The following is a 15,570-nucleotide window of genomic DNA, read 5'->3' as shown; positions in this document are numbered from 1 at the left end:
CCTCCTTGCGTTTGGCTTGAATTAAAGTCTTTTTTTTTTTTTTTTTTTTTTTTTTGAGACAGAGTCTCGCTTTGTTGCCCAGGCTAGAGTGAGTGCCGTGGCGTCAGCCTAGCTCACAGCAACCTCAAACTCCTGGGCTCAAGCAACCCTCCTTCCTCAGCCTCCCGAGTAGCTGGGACTACAGACATGCACCACCATGCCTGGCTAATTTTTGCTATATATATTAGTTGACCAGTTAATTTCTTTCTATTTTTAGTAGAGACGGGGTCTTGCTCTTGCTCAGGCTGGTTTTGAACTCCTGACCTTGAGCAATCCACCTGCCTCAGCCTCCCAGAGTGCTAGGATTACAGGCCTGAGCCACTGCGCCTGGGCAAGTCATTTCTTTTTGTATTAAAATGGCACCAAATATATATTTTTACAATAAAATTATATGATTTCCTATTATTGAATCCAACCAGAAAAAATATAGCAGAATATTGAGGATTTATTTTTTTCTAGCAAATTGCATAAATTTATCTGTGTTTTAAAGTGCTAGGCATAGCTTACTTTTTAAAAAAAGAACCCTATTGTTCTAATATTTAAATTACTACTTGCTCATTATGGGAAATTTAGAAAAATATATAAAAATAAGGAAAAGAACAAAAAATCATCCCAATCTCCTTTTCAAACAGAACCACTGTTAACATTTTAATGTATTTACTTTTAGTCTTTTTTTCTATGTAGTTTTACATAGTAAATTCTATATCACAGAACAGAAAATCTGTTATACTTTTTCCTACTTAATTTTTACCATAAACATTTTTCCATATTATTTCAAACTATTTGAAAACCTTTTAAAAATTACTATTACTACATGTTCTTTCATATTGTGGCATTCCTACTGTTGGACATTGAAGTTGTTTTCAATATTTTTTGCAGTATGAATAATATGATGGAGGATATCTTTATCTGTATAAATGTTTTTTCTCCTTTAAAAATTATTTTCTTAGAAATAATTGGGTTGAAAGGAATGGATTTTTTTTTCATTTATTTTCCTCTTGATTATCAAAGTAACATGTGCTTATCACAGATAAGTAAAATATAACAAAGCTGGGAAAGAAAAAAATCATTCAGATCCTTTACCTAGAGGCAACTGATGTTAGTGTTTTGACACGATTTCTTCTGATAAATGCAGTTACAGTATTTTCTTTCTTAGCAAGGTTCAACGATAGGAGTATTTTTAAGGCTTTTGATAACACTGTCAAAATTGCTTTCAATTTATCAATTTATCCTCCTTCTGGAAGTGTATTAGTTGTGACTATTCTGAAAACTCCAACATCTAAAAATGATCAAATAAGCACGACTGTTTAAAACCTTTCCAAGATTTTGGTTTGGTGCACTGAAAATCTGTCTGCGAACGTGGAAAAGGTAATAAAAAAAGTGTTGAACAGGCTGGGTGCAGTGATTCATGCCTGGAATCCCACCACTTTGGGAGGCTGAGGCAGGAGGATCGCTTGAAGCCAGGAGCTTGAGACCAGCCTGGGTAATATTGTGAGACCCTGCCCCTACAAAAAATAAGAAAAAATTAGCCAGGCATGGTGACACATACCTGCAGTCCCAGCTACTTGGGAGGCTGAGACAAGAGGATCACTTGAGTCTAGGAGTTCAAAGGTGCAGTGAGCTATGACTGAGCCACTGTACTTCAACCTGGGCAACAACAACAAAAAAGTTTTGGAGAACTCGTCTCTAGCTTTTGATCTGGTTGAAGTCCACCCTTCTGAAGGGCTACCTTTGTTAATGGTGTTCAATTAGGTTTCAATGGGGGCGATTCAAAATGTTCATTTAACAAGTAGTTGTGGAAGTCAGCTTATTGGTTTTTCCAGATGAGGATAGGCTATTGGCCATTTATTAATATCTGTTTCCTATGATAGATAGAAGAACCTATTCTTCTGGTTAGGAGTTCCCCATCTTTTTCATGGCATTGCACGCATGGAAAATAATATTTGTTCTATTCATTGGAGTAAATGAATGGGACTGGTGTAGTCCTGCCCCAGCCCCACCCCCAGCTGCACCGAGGGCTGAGGGATCAAGGTCACAGTCTCTTATAATCCATTTATGGCACATCTGGTCAGCTCTTCATTCTAGGGAACCTAGAGGAATATGTCTTCTTATGTCATAAAGAGCATATCTTTTTTTTTTTCTTTAAATGTTGGTTTCCTAGTCCATCCCATCCCCCACCTATTTTTTGCATTGATTACAAAGGGACTTTATGACCGTGGCACCCCTCTTTAGCAGAAAGGCAGATGTTTTTCTTAATCTTCTGATCCCACCTCTTCACTATTCTCCACAAAATATGCTCAGTTCCTGCTCCAGAGTTTTATCTATCTGATGTCTTTCACCTGAAGTCATTCATAATTAACTGAATTCTCTTAGGTACCAGGCACTTTGGTCAATACTGGGAATAGAGAGATGCTACAGACAGCTTCTGACTCTAAGGGGTTCACAGTTGAATGGAGGGAAAAACAGGAATGGCAAGGCATGTGAATGACAGTAGGTCCAAAGTTTCCTTGGCATTCTCCCTGGGGCGGGTGGGAAGGCTTCCAGAAGCAGTGACATTTTTAGTGTGATTTGAAAGAGGAGTGGAAGTTTGACACTCCAATCAGGAAACAGAGTAACTGGATAAGAGACAGAACCATGGTTTTGAGAAATGGGTGAGAGGATCCGTGTGCCTAGAACACCAGTTCCAGGCAGCACCTGCAAGAGTGACAGAGGAAGAGGCTGAAGAGGACATAAGGCAAGGCAGGCTAGGTTTGGAAGGGCTTTGTTGCACAGAACGGTTAGGGCTTATACACTGGACCACTGGAAAAGATTTTTCAGCAGGAGACTGGTATCTACAGACTCGTGTTTTTAGAAACTGCTCTCCCAGCAGTGTGCAGAATGGAATTGGGGATGGGTGGGGAAGTCATTAGTAGCAGCTGCAACTTGGAAAACAGAAGTGATGAGGGTTTGACGTAGGGCCAGGGAGGTGGGGGTGGATGAAAGAAGGCAATGGCGACAGAATCTGTAAGAATGGCTGTAGGAGTTTGGAATGTCAGTTTGGGCAACTAAGTGAATGGTGATCCCATTAGCAAAGACGGGGAGAAGGGCCTTACCCCACTCTTCCAGCTCTTCAAATAATCCAGCCCGCCCATTAGACCCAGCCCTAGGGCCCTCTCCTTTGCAAGCCTTCTTCTCGAATCCTTGTCTCCTAGAGACCACTCCCTTCCCAGATTAGCTATTCTGGGATTCAGCTGTGGACAGTTTGCTCCCTAAGCATGAGGTTATTATTTCACACATGTGTTAGATTTGTTTCCCAAACTGGATCATAGGACTGTTCTCAGGCCCACATCGCATGCTGCTCTGACATTCATGGCGGCGACTATCTCACGGCGTTGGGTATTTATGAGGTCCAGCAGGCGGTGGGGACTAGTGCTATGCTTGTAAATGAAATCCTCGATGTAAAATACACACAGAGTGGAGCTGCCCCGGTTAATGCAGGAGTGGAATCCAGAACCCTGGGCTTCCTCTTTCTTGCTCGAAGCAGCAACCCCCAAGAGCTTCCACTGTATCTAGGGTCCCATGAGGCGCAATTTGAAAACTTTGGCGTGGTGGACTGATCATGGGTGTTGGGGTCAGATAAATCTGAGTTTGAATCCCGGCTCTGTCCGATGCTTAGCTGTATTAGAGGAGACAAACGAAGAAACAGCTCTAAGCTTCACTTTCCCCTCTGTAAAAGAGATAATGCTTTCTTCGTAGGGTCACCGTGAAGACAAAGTAAGATAATGCATGCCACAACCTCTGGCACTTATTAAATGCTCACTAGATCATAGTTGTTATTGGTAACAATAACAAGACACTTGTTAACTGATTTGAGTATCTGATGCTTATTGAATTGGCCCTTGTTCCGTATAAGTAAACTGATTCATCCTCAGGTTAGGAAAAGCCAGGGTTGGGGGTGAAGTTATGGGTGAGCTTGGACTTACGAGAAGAACCAATCTTGTCTTGTGTTCCATCCACTTCACAAACCTGCAATCGCCTTCCTTTTCATGAGCGTCTATCAATATTTAATGGATGGGTGTCAGTTGCTGTAAACGGACCCTGCCCTAGCAACAGCTTCAATTAATTATATGCAGGAGACAAAATAAAATGCCTTTTTCTCAGAGGCCCAGGTTTCACTGGCCACACAGAAGCCTGGAAACCACAGAGTGAGCTTTCTTCTGATGGAGGACCCCGAGAAGAAGCTGAATCAGAAGAGCGATGGCAAACCCCGGAAAGTCCGATTTAAAATCTCTTCCTCCTACAGTGGCCGAGTACTGAAGCAGGTCTTTGAAGATGGGCAGGAATTAGAGTCACCCAAGGAAGAATACCCTCACAGTTTTCTCCAGGAGTCCCTTGAACCAATGGATGGGGTGTATGGGTCTGGGGAAGCTCCCAAACCCCCACTCTGCTCCCCTAAGCTGACTGCTCAGAGGATCAGCGTGTTTAGAGAGGGCAATGCCTATACTTTGGCAGGCAGCCAGCCTCTGTTCAACGATTACAAGGCGAATGACCATAAGGTTGGTATTGTGTGTGGCATTTAAGCTTTCAGGGTAGGGCTGCCTAAACTGTGTTCAAGAGAAACACCTAAAGTCTTTGGATTTGCATCTGACTCATGCCCTAGTACCAGCCAGAGCTATAGGTGACCCAAATGGGAAGCCGCTATTTAGAATATTTCTGGGGCAAAAATAACATGCTTGTTGACTCCTCATTGAGAAGCGCAATGAGCATATAGAGAATTCAAATTCCATTCAGAGCAATACATTGTAATTGGATCTTTGGGTTTTCTCAGATGTAAATTAAATAGAGGTGCCGTGGTCTCCAGGTTGGCAGACTGCCGTTTTAGAAAATTATGCAGAAGTGGGTCATTTTATTTCCTGAAAGAGTGGAATGTTTGAAGGCACTCATTTTATTCCAGCCAATTATTTAGCTTATGGTTTATCCATGTCCTGTTTTTCACCCTTATGGTCCTTCTACTCTCCGCTTTTTAAAGCTGTTTCTCTATTTATTTATGTTGCCTTTCCATTGCTCATTAGCATGAAGTGTGGGTAGTGGAGTCCTGGGAGGAGATGGTGAAAAGGAAATCAGCCAGAGGAGATGTTACATGGGGAAGAACTTTGAGCTAATAGTTCAGTTGAAGCATGTGTTTAATCTGTGAATTTCAATTACTTCCCTGCTACCATGGATAATCAAAAGCCCATACATGATTTAAGCTAAAAGAATCTGGAAAATACTCACTGATTTCCAAAATTCACAGGAAGTGTGTGTATGTTCTCTGTCACTGGGACCATAGATGTCTTTTAAAAAAGATTAAATACAATTATATAATATGTCCACATTATTAATGAATAATAGCACACCAGGATGAGTTCTCATCTTTAAAGTGTGAAATTCAGATAATTATTCTCTGATTATTTTTATTGTTAGTTTCATAAGGGAATAGATAATATATCTTTTGCAGACAAATGTATTATTGGCCTTGCTGACATTGGTAAAATTGTGGGCATGTCCACAATTATCAAAGATAATGCCAGGTCTCTTTTTAATATTAAAGGGGGCTGGAATGAATGACACCTTATATTAATGAAGTACCTTATATATTATAAAATGCTATCACTTAATATTCTATCTGTATCTACCATATTGGGTCTCTACCATAACCTGGAAGAGGAGGGCAAAGTATGATCATTCCCATTTTGCAGATGAGGAAAATTGAGTGCCAAGTTATTAAGGGATCTATCTAGTATTACAGGGTGATTGGGTGCAGAATCATAAGAATCTGGGTCTTCTGATTCTTTATACTTTTTGTTTTAGGGCATATTCCTTTTTAGAGAACATGATTATTATGTAATAATAATGATAATAATAGCTACCATTTATTGAGTACTTCTTATGGTCTTGGTACTTGGCTATGTCGTGCACTTACAGTGTTTCTTTTTTACTGTATCCTTTGTGTAGGTTTAGAATTTACAAAGTCATAGTTCATAAAAAACCTTGTACAAGGCCATGGTAGATAATTTTGGATTGTTTGACCTTCATAAGTCATGTGCCAAATTTGGCATTTATGTAAATGTATGGTTTGACATGGATTTATAAATCTAGGTAAACTAGTCTTCGCTGAAGCATGGCTCAGTTGGTTCAAACACAGTACTCTAGAGACAGTGTTGAAGGTTTAATTCAACTACTTGGTCCAGTGATGCTTGTTTTCTGTATTGTCTGATCCAGTGCCTCATCCCAGTCTTAGCCAGCCTGTGAGTATGAGAGATTCCAAGATGGATTCACGCAGCATCCTCCACTGAAGCACTTTGTCAATGTAGCATTTACGAAAAATAAGGAAATGAGAGCTGGGATGTCATGATTTTTCAATAGTGGATCCAATCATAAAATAACTCTTAGTAAATACTAGTTATGAGACCACATCAGATAACAGTTAAGTGCAATGCTTGAAAGCAAAGGCTGTGAACTCAAACAGACGTTTGTACACCATGGTTCATAACAGTATTATTCATAATTGCCTAAAGGTAGAAACAAACCACATGCCCATTGATTGATGAATGCATAAACAGAAAAAAAAATGGAGTATTATTCAGCCTTAAAAAGGAAGGGCATTTTGACACATGCTACCACATGGCTGCATCTTGTAGACATTATGTATGAAAGAAGCCAGTCACAAAAAGATAAATACTGTCAGATTTCACTTATATGAGGTACTAGAGTAGTCAAATTCATAGAGACAGAAAGCAGAATGGTGGTGGTTAGGAGCTGGGGCTAGGGGAGAAGGAGGAATTATTGTTTAATGGATCTAGAGTTTCAGTTTAGGAAGAAGAAAATGTTCTGGAGATGGATGGTGCGATGGGTGCACAGCAGTGTGAATGTGCTTAATGCCATTGAACTGTACGCTTAGAAATGATTGAAATGGTAAATTTTATGTTATGTATATTTTACCACAGTAATAATAATGACTTATTAAAAAAAAAAAAAAAAAAAACAAGGGCTCTGATGTCAGTCAAATCCAGGCTTGGGCTGAGCTCAGTGGCTCACGCCTGTAATCCCAGCACTTTGGGAGGCCGAAGCAGAAGGATTGCTTGAGGCCAGAAGTTTGAGACAAGCCTGGGCAACATATCTAGACCCTGTTTTTATAAAAATTTTTTTTTTTTTTAAATTAGCCAGGCATGGTGGTATGCACCTGTAATCCCAGCTTCTGGGGAGGCTGAGAGGCAGGAGGATCACTTGAGCCCAGGAGTTCAAGGTTACAGTGAGCCACTGATCGGGCCACTGCACTCCAGCCTGGGTGATAGAGAGAGCCCCATCTCCAACAACAACCACCACAACAAAACCTGGGCTTGATGTCCAGTTCTACCCATTTACTGTGTACGCTTGAGCAAGCTACTTAACCTTGTAGAACTTCAACTTCATCCTCCATGAGATGAGGGAAATAACAGTGCCTACTGAAAGAGTTGTGTGGCGATTAAAAAGACAGTATACAAACAGCTCTTATCACTGTGCCTAGCATGTTGTTGTGTGTGTTCAGCAAATGTACCCACAACTGTGATTGATAAAGAGCAGATTCTGATCAAAGAAATGTTGAGTCTTTTATGTGATGAGTAGAGAAAGTGGTTATAAATAATTAAAATACTTTAAAGAATTAAAACCAACTGAAGTTTACAAGGTTCATGAAAAGAATGAAAGGGAAAAAGTAGGGGAGTAACATTTGATGAACGCCTACTTTGTACATATTATGTAATTTCATCTTCATGATATTTCTATGAGAGTTTTACAGATTGCAAAAACAGGAGTTCATAGGGGTTGAACGATTTGAAAATCTCACACAGTTGTTGAATAACATTTGAATAGAATTTGAACTCAGGTCTGTCCGCCTCCAAAGCCCGTTGCACTTTTAGTACCTAATAAGGTATTTCTGCATTTAAAAACAGAGCAATGGAAGGGTTTGGTAGTGCCTGATTAACAATCTCTAAGCATGTTGCCACAGACACCAGAGTGATTACGGATGCTCAATCACATAGGTTGTCATTCTGGGCACTATGGAAGGAAATGAAAAATTCTTGGCTTCATTCTGCCCTCTATAATTCAAGAGTGGGTGTTCCTCACAGGCAATTAATGTAATCAGATAACATGAACTTTACTTACACCCAGACAGTTTCTTCAGACACAAGGAAGAATTCGGCTGTCAGGGAGATTGAAACTTAAACACACCTTAAGGGTGATTTGGGACCCTCCATCTTTGGGGTACATTAAAGCGAATTTGTTACGGGGGGTGTCTTGGATGTTGACCAACTTAGAGGCAGGGGGTTGGACCAGGTGATCTCACATTCTCTTAGTATATTGAGAGCTTTGTCTTGAAAAACAAAACCAGCTCTAGATATGAAAAAGCTCCCTAGAAACTGAACCTCTTTGGCTATTACTGGAAGTAGAAATGGAACCTTCCAAAAGTACCCCCGTCCTTATCTTCTGATGTTCAGAAACTGATATTCCAGAGTGTGAAACTGGAATCCAGCCTGCATAAAACAATAGGAAATGGAAGCTGCCACACAATCCCTTGATGAGAGGGAGAGAAAACAGGGCCACATAGGAAGCTTGCGGCTTAATAAATAATTATTGAAAACTCCATGGGTGTTTCAAGGAAGGGAACCTGAACATTGAAGTCTTGCTCATACCAGGTTTTGATAAAATACATGTAAGGCTGCTTAACTGTAGCATTTAGATAGATTCGATTGTACGGTTCTATAAGCAGGACAGAATAGTTCACGCTGAGGTATTCAGTTGTGTAGCATGATTGTGCATGCACAACTGAAGAAAAGTTTTTAATAATAACGATGGTAATGATGCCCATCATTTGCATAGTATCTCCAGCTTTTGCAAAGCCTATATTTGCTACATTTTTCATAGCATCTCCCACCCCCCAGAACTTGATGTGATTAGCTTCAGGGATGAGAGTCAAAATATTTAACCACAGGAACATTGCCCAATCAGTACACAAGCCGGCAGAGCATTGAGGCAGGGTCCTGAGACTAGGGGTCCTAAGTATTAAATCTTATATTACTGGGTTTTGGGATGTTAGAGGCTCCCTGAGAGGAGGCTGGAGTGACAAGAGGGCACTCAGGAGTCTCAGCACAGCACCTGTTTGCCACCCAATATAGAAGTATTTCTGTATTCTAATAACTAGTTTGTCAGGGGCAGTGCCTACCAACTAGCGCATTTGCAGATGGGCAAACTGAAGTTCTAAGAGGCTATGTGACTCTCCTGTATCTCACAATAGGTAGACAGTAGGACTGGAATCCAACACAACGTCCCTCCAAGCTGTCCTGACTTTGGGCAAAATATGAGTTCTTGGTTAAGAAATCACAAACCACTTCCCAGGCTGCTTTCTTTACTGCCCCACATTTATTCCTGAGCAAATGATTAAGTGCCACATGGCAATTTCATATGAGGGAACATACGCTCTTAATAATGATGCCTTAGAAGTCTGTTTATTGGTATGAAAAGGTTTTCATATTACATGGATAATGAAAAAATAGGTTACAACAGAGTGTATACACTATGATCCTATATTTTGGGGGGAGAATGCTTGTCAATAGTGCAGTGTAGGTAGTAAGAATATGGGCTTTAGTGTGACAGACTTGGCTTGCAATCCAAGCCACATTCCCTGAGTGACTCTGTCACCTGGGCAAGGCACCTAACCCCTCTGAGACTCAGTCTCCTCACCTGTAAAATATGGAAATCGTAGCATCTACGCAAAATATGGAAATCTAGGTAACATTGGTAAGACATGGATCCTGACACACAAATGGTGCTCAGTAAGTGGCATTTACTAATATTATTATTTATGCATAGAAAAACTTTGGAGGGATAGTTATATAAAATGAGAAAAAGTGTTTGCATTGATTAAGTGCTTATTGTGCCCAGCCCTGCACTGCATTGGCTGCTGGGGCATGCAGTAGGAGTGGAAGCTCTAGCCCCTGCCCTGACCTCCAGAGTCTTGCACTCTGAGCAGTTCAGCTTTGATTGGTTACCATAGAGGAAGCTGGTTTTCACGGCTTTCAAAGAGAACCAACCAACCAGAGAATGAGCTGCCGCTTTGGTGCCTAATGGGATCACAAGTATTGGATGGTAGAGGTTCCTCCTCTCCTGTTTCCTGGGATGTTAGACAGCTTCTGCAGCCCCGCGTTTAGTGCTGAAGTTTTCATGATCTTTCTCCATTTCTCTAGCCCCCACCCATCATAGATTTTGGAAAGATAATCATCTACACAAACAACCTGAAAATCATTCGAACCCCAATGGACAAGAGAGACTTCATGAGGAAAATTCTCCAGAATGAAGAAGAGGTTGAAGAAGAGTCTCTGATGGGCAAAGAGGAAAGCTACGGGGACGGGGACCAGAACGACGGGCCATTGCTGGAGGCGGATAGCGTGTTCCCCCATAACCAGTACACGCAGGTGCGTGACCATGCCTGTCCTACTCGTAGCCGACCTTACAGCAGGGGTCCCCAGATTGGCTCAATTGTGCACTACTTAAGCAAAAACTTTTGAATGAGAATACTTAAGATATCTCAATGTAAAATTCTTTAATTCTATTATTTCTCATACCAGATTGTAACTTGTCGGAGGCTGTATTTTCAGAAAAGAGCCAGAAACGGTAAGATGTGGGTCACCCTGCAGGTCTGAATAAAAAAGCAAGAGTAGGCCTGGATATAACAATTACCTTTACATTCAATTTGGAGAGATCTGTGGTTTTTTTTTTTTTGTTTTTTTTTTTTAACTGTAATGCTGTAAACTAGGACAGAGGTGTGCAGCAGAAGGTTGACGTGAAAGGTTATACTTCACTTGTCTGTCCTTTAAACTCTGTTTTAAATTGCTGTTTGTTTGCGCAATCCCTCATGCAGTGAATGCCCAGACAAGCTTTATCCTAAAAGAGAGGGTCAGGGAACATCAAGGAGCCCCTTCTGGCCGAGAGACTCTTTGTTCTGTTATATGGAGCAGGGCAGCAGTGAGAATCTGATGAAAGAGCAGGGCACGGCTGAAAGCCAGGCCGGGCTTGGGTCTCTGCATTAACTATCAAAGGGAAGGAGGAGAATAATTGAATTGAGCTGCAGTAAAAGGTGGAGGGGGAAAAAATTTGGCTTTGTGCTCAGTGGATGTGAGGCCACAAATTATCTGGGCTTCTTCATGCTTTATGTGATCTCACCTTTGAAATTGTAGTAATCATCATCCTCATCATCGTAATAGCTGCCATTTATTATTGAGGGCTCGTGACAGACAGGCACCTTGCCCAGTGCTGGCCATGCAGTCGTCCATTTAATTCTCACAAGGACCCTGTGAGGTAGGTATTATTGATAGTTTCATTCTGCAGCAGGGGAAACTGAGGCTCGCAGAGGTCAAGTAACTTGCCAGAGGTCACTAGCACCAGTAGTCAAATCTAGGTCCAACTGTCGACCGATCTCACGATCATAACTGCCGTGTTACGCAGTGTCTAGGTTGGTGCTGGTCACTATCTTTAGGGCAACACAAGCTTTTGAGTCTGCAATGAAAGATCAGGCCCTTCTCCCGGGCCCTGGAGCTAGGAAGAGGTGAATTGGAAGGTCTGTCAGGTTCTAGAACCTAAGCTACACTGTGCAACTCTGTTCTGTATCCCCCTACTAAGTATTTTTGAGAATAATTTAGAAAATACTGAGAAAGGAAGAAAGAGGCTTATAGTACACACACCTTGTGTAGAGTAGTACTCATTCAATACTTGTGGAAGTAATTGAATGAGTAGAAAAAGCACGTGGAGGGTGAGTGGTTGGAGAAAGAGTTGTAACCCAGGATAAGAATGGAAATTCCAGTGAAACCCTAACAATGCACCCTAGAGTGGGACATTAGCTATAATTTGGTTGAAGATTTATTTTTGTTTCTCTACACCAGGCTCACCAGGTCATTTCATCCATCTTTCATTATTATCTAACAGACCTGACATTTTATGCAAATGAATTTTTGGATCACATGTGCAGCATCATGGTAGTATTTTACTGTACTTTCTTGGGCAACATTGACTTATATCATTAGAATCTCACTGGGATCAAATCCAAAACATAAAGCATAATGGATCTGGCAGGAAAACGGATTGTGGCAATTTGCTTTATGAATATTTTGGCAATGATATTTGTTTTGAATACTTTAAATGAAAACACATTTCTGTATAGGTGATAGATTAAAAAATGGCAATAATCAATAAAATATTAACACAAGGGTACATAGACATAATTTGAGTTTTGTCAGATGAGTAATCCCTTCTATTCCCTAAATCTAGAATTAATAAAATTCAAGCTGGGTGTGGTGGCTCATGCCTGTCATCCCACCTACTCAGGAGGCTAAGGTGGGAATATTGCTTGAGCCCAGGAGTTTGAGGCTAAAGAGGCTGCAATGAGCTATGATTGCACCATTGCATTCCAGCCTGGGCAACAGAGTGAGGCCCCATCTCTAAAAAAAGAAACAAAAATAATTTAAAAAAATAGGATCAATAAAGTATAATACCTTTTGGGGCACTTTGCAGCATAATAGAGCTATTTTCAAAACTTATTCCTCCCTTTCAGGGATTATTTTTATTTTTCAATTAGAAAAGAAAGCTGTGTGTCAGCCGGGTGCGGTGGCTCACGCCCGTAATCCTAGCACTCTGGGAGGCCAAGGCAGGCAGACCGCTCATGGTCAGGAGTTTGAAACCAGCCTGAGCAAGAATAAGACCCCATCTCTACTAAAAATAGAAAGAAATTCATTGGCCAACTAAAAACGTATAGAAAAAGTCAGCCGGGCATGGTGGCACATGCCTGTAGTCGCAGGTACTCGGGAGGCTGAGGCAGAAGGATTGCTTGAGTCCAGGAATTTGAGGTTGCTGTGAGCTAGGTTGATGCCATGGCATTCTAGCCCAGGCAACAAAGCAGGACTCTGTCTCAAAAAGAAAAAAAAAAAAAAGAAAGCTGTGTGAGTTGAGTGGAGCTACCCAGTGGACTCCAGCTATCTTGTTGGTTCCTAGAATTTAAGAACAGGACGGGTTCTCCACACGTCTGTGTGTTTATTCATTCTGCACAAATGTTGTGCCAGGCACTGTGCTAGATGTTTGGGTGGGATGGTGAGAAGACACTAGTGCAGAGAGCTTCCTGTCTGGTCAGGAGGTGGGGAGCCCTTAGCAGAGAGCGAGACCTGCCATGCTAGCGGCAGTACAGGTGGCCATGGGTGGGGCACCTGGTCAGGAGGTGGGGTTGGGCAAGACCTTTTGGAGAAAGCTGCTAAGCTGACCTCTGAGAACAAGCAGGAGTTGGCTGGGTTGGGAGTGGGTGGGGAAAGGTCCCTGGAGACCAAGTACAGAGAGGCCCAAGGACAAGAGCCTGATGAAAGAAGTGACAAAAGGTTTAAATGCCCTGAGGTTTTATCTGAAGGGCAAGAGTTCATTAAAAGGTTTCCTGAAGGATCCCTTGAACCCAGGAGTTCAAGGCTGAAGTGAGCTGTGATCACACCACTGTGCTGAATGCTTTGTATGTGGCAGTCACAACTTAATGAGGCTGCATCAGTGGGGAGAGAACACCCCACACGACCAGAGGCAGGGGTCCACCCTGCATTCATTCGTGCCAGAATGGGTGGGCACCTGGGCTAGGATTGGTGCTTGCAGGATGAAGAGAATGGGATGGATGTGAGGTGTTTAGAAGGTGAAATGGACAGGACTTGTTCCTTGATTCACTGCAAATTGATCTGGCATCTCCCCTCATTTCTTGGAAGGTTCATAGTCTATAAGGAGTATGAATATCGCCAACTTCTTGAGATGTCTTAGGGCAAGAGCAAGACAATAGCCAAGGGGCATTTTCTGGAGAGTGGGAGTCCAGGACTTGTTGGCAAGGCTTAGAAGTGAACTAAGTTTTACAGGGAACCTATGATCAGACAGATAATATTGCATTACGTGCATTCTCTCATTTAATAGTCCAGCTGCTCAGAAGGGTAAACATTATTATTACCATTTCACAGGTAAAGCAACAGACTGGGAGAGGCCAAGGGAACTGTCTAAGCTACACAGCTGAAGTCCAACAATAGCCTCAGTTCTAATCGATTAGCTCCAAAGCACAGAGCTCTTAATCACTGGGCCTTACACAGCTCTCAAAGAGAATAAAGATGAAGTACTGGGAGAATTCAGAGCCAAGCTTTGAAGGATTGTAACACTTATTGATTGATATTGATTGATTGATTCATTCATTCGTCCACTTAGTCTCTCAGTTACCAACGATCTTTCTTGAGCACCTGCTATTGGACAGCTACAACGAGAGGTTGTGTGTGTAGTCATTAGGAGCTTGGATTCCGTTGTTCAACTCCCTGAGATCAAAACCTGCCTTTTCCTCTTCCAAGCTGTGTGTGTCACCATTGGCAAATGGCTTCTCAGTATCTCATTTTCCCGTCTGTGACACAGGGATGATAATACTCATACTACCTCACTGGGATTTGGTGAGGATTAGATGGATGGATATAGAGAGAGCTCTTAGAACAGCACCTGGCCCCTATCAGCCGTGCTACAAGGGTTCACTATTAGTATTTGGCAGTGATAAAAGTAAAGTCCCTGCCCTTATGGAGCTTACAGATAGAACATATCAGATGGTGACAAGGGCGATGAAGAACATAAAGTCTTGGAATGCACGGTATGGTGGCAGCGGGTGCGGTCTTAGAGATGTCCACTAGGGAGATGCTCCGATTAACTTGCTGTGATATTCCATGTCCCGGCCAGTTCCCTCACTGGCATCTGTGGGAAGCATTTCCCCCCCAATTCTGCCCCAGCCTTTGCCGAAGTGCTATTTTGACCTGTATGAGAACGATGCAATTGAAGTGCTGCTCTAACTAAGCCCTGACCTGTCTCTTGCAGGAAGGGGAGCTTCCTGAGGACAACTGTTTTCACTGCCAAGGGTCGGGCAGTGCCACCTGCTCTCTGTGCCACGGCAGCAAGTTCTCGATGCTGGCCAACAGATTTAAGGAGTCCTATCGGGCCCTGAGGTGCCCTGCCTGCAACGAGAATGGCCTGCAGCCCTGCCAGATTTGCAATCAATAGCCCACGGCTCTTGCATGTCTGCTTTTATGGCACCCTCCCTAAAGTGATTTCTAATAAACCGCCCCCTCCCCCTCCTCCTGCCTCTCCCTGCAAGGAGGCCAGAGCGACTGCAAATCACTTCCACTGCTGGCAGAACTCAATTATCTGATGACATTTCGGGAGGCTGGTAGCATCTCCATGTGAGTCTAAGCGGTAGGGGCATCTTTGAATTGGAGTCTGCTTTGAAACTGGTTCTAAAATTATCCTTCCAGGAAGGTGCGAGAGTATCTCACCTGACTTAGCTCAGTTTTCACCTTGCGCCAGTGAACAAATAAACGTACGCTTCAGGCAGCAGGCTGAAGTCATTTTCTAGTTGGGAGTTAAATTTTGCAAAATTATGCGGTAAGAAAGGAATAAAAAGGCACGTGTCTGAGGAACTGAATTTCTGTTGCTTATAATGCATCT

At 42.2% G+C, this 15,570-nt stretch overlaps 1 protein-coding gene across 1 annotated transcript; it reads left to right on the top strand.

Moving 5' to 3' along the window:
- The first annotated feature begins 4,238 nt into the window (after positions 1–4,238).
- On the top strand, positions 4,239–15,126 carry GRXCR2 (glutaredoxin and cysteine rich domain containing 2). The gene is made up of 3 exons (XM_012749097.2): positions 4,239–4,574; positions 10,281–10,508; positions 14,944–15,126. Exons 1-3 carry the CDS (start codon positions 4,239–4,241, stop codon positions 15,124–15,126), a joined length of 747 nt encoding a protein of 248 aa, XP_012604551.1.
- The last annotated feature ends 444 nt before the right edge of the window (positions 15,127–15,570 follow it).

This window comes from Microcebus murinus, chromosome 21, assembly GCF_040939455.1.
Source record: "Microcebus murinus isolate Inina chromosome 21, M.murinus_Inina_mat1.0, whole genome shotgun sequence".
NCBI lineage: Eukaryota > Metazoa > Chordata > Mammalia > Primates > Cheirogaleidae > Microcebus > Microcebus murinus.
Note: the sequence above shows the minus strand (reverse complement) of the source record. Positions and strands in the feature narration are given on the sequence as shown.